The sequence below is a fragment of the Tigriopus californicus genome, chromosome 9 (genome assembly GCF_007210705.1).
Source record: "Tigriopus californicus strain San Diego chromosome 9, Tcal_SD_v2.1, whole genome shotgun sequence".
NCBI classification, from domain to species: Eukaryota; Metazoa; Arthropoda; class Copepoda; order Harpacticoida; family Harpacticidae; genus Tigriopus; species Tigriopus californicus.
In genome coordinates this window covers 14,954,940-14,959,002 of record NC_081448.1, presented here as the reverse complement: position 1 = coordinate 14,959,002, position 4,063 = coordinate 14,954,940, and the positions used below count along the sequence as shown (strand labels likewise).

The 4,063-nt window shown below is 41.3% G+C and overlaps 1 protein-coding gene across 1 annotated transcript; it reads left to right on the top strand.

The window, feature by feature from the left end:
* The first annotated feature begins 812 nt into the window (after positions 1 to 812).
* Positions 813 to 3,351, top strand: LOC131887455 (medium-chain acyl-CoA ligase ACSF2, mitochondrial-like). The gene is made up of 10 exons (XM_059236068.1): positions 813 to 945; positions 1,025 to 1,325; positions 1,389 to 1,609; positions 1,676 to 1,796; positions 1,864 to 1,959; positions 2,025 to 2,173; positions 2,238 to 2,406; positions 2,468 to 2,706; positions 2,781 to 3,033; positions 3,157 to 3,351. Exons 1-10 carry the CDS (start codon positions 875 to 877, stop codon positions 3,274 to 3,276), a joined length of 1,740 nt encoding a protein of 579 aa, XP_059092051.1. The 5' UTR covers positions 813 to 874; the 3' UTR covers positions 3,277 to 3,351.
* Positions 3,352 to 4,063: the final 712 nt, after the last annotated feature.

The following is a 4,063-nucleotide window of genomic DNA, read 5'->3' as shown; positions in this document are numbered from 1 at the left end:
ATTCCAGAATATTTTGTCGATCCTTCAAGCCTGTCGGAAAGGAATGGATATTTTTCATGAAAATTGTTCAATCAATTTGCCGTAGTTTATTAGGCAAATTGATTGTTCGTACATCTATTCTTATCTCAATTATTGTTGAGAATTCCGTGGCTCTCCAGCTTAAGAATCACTCGCCCTTAGTCTCGGTGTACAGGGTGTTTCAAAAAAGTGAAATAGAATTTATACTTGCACCAGAAAGTCATAATCATGGTCTGAAAATAGTTCATATTGTTTGAACGAGGAAGAATTAATGTAAGGCTTTCTTTCAGTTTCAGGACAAATTAGGGGACCATTTTGGGGTCTAATTGACAGAGCTGAGATTTAATTCCCTCATCAACATTCCTATTACAGATTGAATTTGACCAATGTCAAATGGTCGTTTTCGAAGAAAGCTAGAAACTTTGGGATTGTTATAATTTAAATGAGATGGAGCTGTAATCATTTAATAAGTTACACATTTTTAATCACATTTTATGGTCAATGATACATTCATGATGATTATTTACCACTCACCTATTAATTTCGGCTGGTTTCTCAAGAGGTAATGAATGCTAAGTAAAAAGTAATTTTAGAAAAGAAGTAACCAATTGGTGGTTATCTTGTTGTCAACACATTTATCGTACTAATATTAACTCAGAACATGAGGGTCTGTTGAGAAAGATTAGGTATAGATCTTTTAAAATACCCCAGATTTTTACTGTTCTCCCTATGTATGTAACACAGGATAAGAAGTATAAAATCAATCGCCAAATTATAGTTGCCCAGTACCTCTACACGATCGTACCCATAGAGCCAAATAATAGACTGATCCTTGAAAGATTGAGTGACTGAGACCATGTCTGACCATTACAGAACGGCCGTGGAGGGTACCCTCCAGCGTAATTTGTCAACCGTTTTGTCAAGCGAGTAAGTTATAGCAATCCTTTTCGCCATCACTGAGTAATAATACTGCAAACCCACGTGGTAATTTTCATGTTTGGATCAGAAACAACGCCGACATGAAATGGAGCTATGTTTCTGGGGAAAGTTCTGAGCCCTTAAGTAGCAAGCCTCTTAGTCAATTATTCGATGAAAAGACTACGGAGTTTGCCTCACGGACCTGCATTGTGTCTACCTATCAAGGTATCAGCAAGACCTTTGCCGAGGTCAAGAAAGAAGTGGACCGTTTGGCTGCTGGGTTAATATCCTTGGGTATGAACCAAGGAGACCGACTCGGAATTTGGGGCATCACTTGCTATGAATGGTATCTGGTCCAATTTGCGGCTGTCAAGGCCGGATTAGTGTTGGTAAGGACGATTTTACCTAATCACGCTTTGGTGGGAGAATACCAATTTTGGAACAAATTCCAGGTCAATATCAATCCCGCATACCAAGCGGCTGAATTGAAGTATTGCTTGAATTTGGTGGATGTGAAAGGTCTGGTGTGCTCTGAAACGTTTAGAACCCAGAATTATTACAAGATATTGAATGCTGTTGCTCCTGAAGTGGAGGGATCCAAGCCCGGGGCCATCAAATCAGCCAATGCTCCTGCCTTGGAAAAGTTGGTCATGATCTCTGACAAAGAGTTTGCGTAAGTCTGGTTTTTTGCTCCAATATGACTAAAGAAAGCGGATCTTTATGGAGACTTTTTTTTCAGGGGAGCCTTTCGATTCCAAGACGTCATGAAGATGGGGGACTGCAAAGAACAAATTGATAAATTGAACGGTTTGCAAAACAGATTGCAAATGGAAGACCCTTGCAATATCCAATTCACCTCGGTAGGTGTGATTAAGCATCAGTCATTTCAAAGTAATATTTATAAACAAATACTCTTTTGTATTATAGGGAACTACTGGAAATCCCAAGGGAGCTTGTTTGTCCCAACACAATGTTGTGAACAACTCACGAGTCATTGGAAAGCGACTGCAATACGACCAAAAGGTTGAAATTAAAGTTGCTTTAAAATTACAATGGTAAAAAAAGAACTGTCCATCTTGTTTATTCAGCCCCATGCGATTTGCCTTGCTGTTCCGTTTTACCACTCCTTTGGGTGTGTTATGGGCAACATTTGTGGCTTGACCTTTGGGGCCAAGGTTGTGATACCCGCTGCTCATTTCAATGCCAAGTCTTGCTTGGAAGCCATCGAGAAGGAAAAGTATGCAACGCAAAATATCTCCTTATCACACGGGATTCATAAATAACGAATGCGTCCATGCTAGGTGCACGGCAATTTATGGCTCACCAACCATGTTCGTGGACATGCTCAATTTACAACGAAGACATGCCTATGACGTTTCCTCCGTTGAAACTGGCATCATGGCAGGAGCCTCTTGTCCCACGGAACTTTGCAAGAACGTCGGCAAAGAATTGAATATGACCCGGTTTACAGTAAGCCAGGCTAGAACTAAATTGTCTCAATTCGTGCTAAAATAGTTACCATTCAACTCAGGTCGCCTATGGTATGACTGAGACAGGCCCAGTCACGTTCCAGGCATTTCCTGGAGCGTCAACCACGTTGTACGTGACCCCGCACGTGGAGGCTAAGGTTTGTGACGAAAACGGGAAATTACTCCCTTGCGGATCTCCCGGAGAGGTGTGTAGTCGAGGCTACACGACGATGCTGGGTTATTGGAATGACGAGCAGAAGACCAAAGATTCTATTGATTCCAAGCGTTGGTTCCACTCCGGGTAAGTTCAAACATTTTGTTTCTGGTGATATTACAGTAGTCTTGACCATATACGTAATTCTTAACCCCATTTAGAGACTTGGGTGTCATTCATGAGAACGGGAGCTTAGAAATCGTAGGTCGGATCAAGGACATGATCATCCGTGGAGGAGAGAACCTTTTCCCGAAGGAGATCGAGGAGTTACTTCATCAACATCCCAAAGTCATGGAGGCCAGTGTGGTGGGAATTCCCGACGAGCGGATGGGTGAGGAGCTCTGTGCTTGGATTCGCCTGGAGGACAACACTCAATGTACTGAGGAGGAGCTCAAGGCTTACTTCAAAGGAAAAGTAAGGATAAACATACATACACGACATACATCTATGGGCAAGGATTACAGTCATTTTTGTCACTTCTAAGGTGAAGCCATCATGGAAGGATGAAATTATCAAATTATCACTTGTTTCTTGTAGATCGCCCATTTCAAGATTCCGAGATTTATCATTTTCGTTGACAAGTTCCCGGTGACTGTCACGGGAAAGATTCAAAAATTCAAGATCATTGAGGAGAGCATCAAGAAATTGGCGCATTAAAACATGACATGAAATGAAATTGATTTTGAGTCTATTTCAAAACCAACGATGATTGTGCTGCTACCGATTCAATAATATAACATTGATATTAATCTACTTACTATTTCAAAATTTGATCGAAGGTATGAGAGAGCTCAAGTAGACTAACAAATTTGGGACTGTACAGTGTTCAGAGAAGGTACGAAAGGTATCTGATACTGTACGTCTTCAAAAGCATCCATGAGCTTTGTCCCAACTCAGGATTTAGGGTCAATTCTAGTGACCGTAGAGGCTTAATGTGGCTTGGACAGTTTTTTTAACTAGCATTCCAGATCAACCCTGCATTCAAGAACTAGCTCAATCTGCCAAAACAAATTCGTTGGTGAAAAATAGACGAATTGCTCAACAAACGCGGTCTTCACGAAGTACCTTAAACGCTATCTTGGTGTTCCGTTCTCAACAAACAACACCACTGTTCATTTTCTCACGGAAGGAGACCTTTCCCCATCAAGTATGGCTCCAAAATATGGCATCCAATATGATCACCTCGATCCAAATGGTAACCAGTTTTAATGGACTGCACCTCTCATTCTCCAATCTCCTTCCTTCTCAAATACTGTCTACTATTATTCCCTCTGTTCCGTCTTACTTCTGGAGAAGCAAGATGATCCATAACCTCCCTTTAAAACGTTCCAAGCGCCGCCAAATTCTTGATGAGATTCTGGACACTGCCCACTACGTGACTTGCAGTAAACAAGAATTTCACCCGAAACCAACCCAAAGATGCCGTTGCGTGAACTGCGATTAA

Bases quoted from the DNA above. Each gene is read 5' to 3' on its own strand.
- LOC131887455 (XM_059236068.1), top strand. From the start codon at position 875: ATGTCTGACCATTACAGAACGGCCGTGGAGGGTACCCTCCAGCGTAAT. The intron at 1,797-1,863 runs GTAGGTGTGATT...TTTGTATTATAG, and splicing joins GCAATATCCAATTCACCTCG to GGAACTACTGGAAATCCCAA. The intron at 2,174-2,237 runs GTATGCAACGCA...CGTCCATGCTAG, and splicing joins GAAGCCATCGAGAAGGAAAA to GTGCACGGCAATTTATGGCT.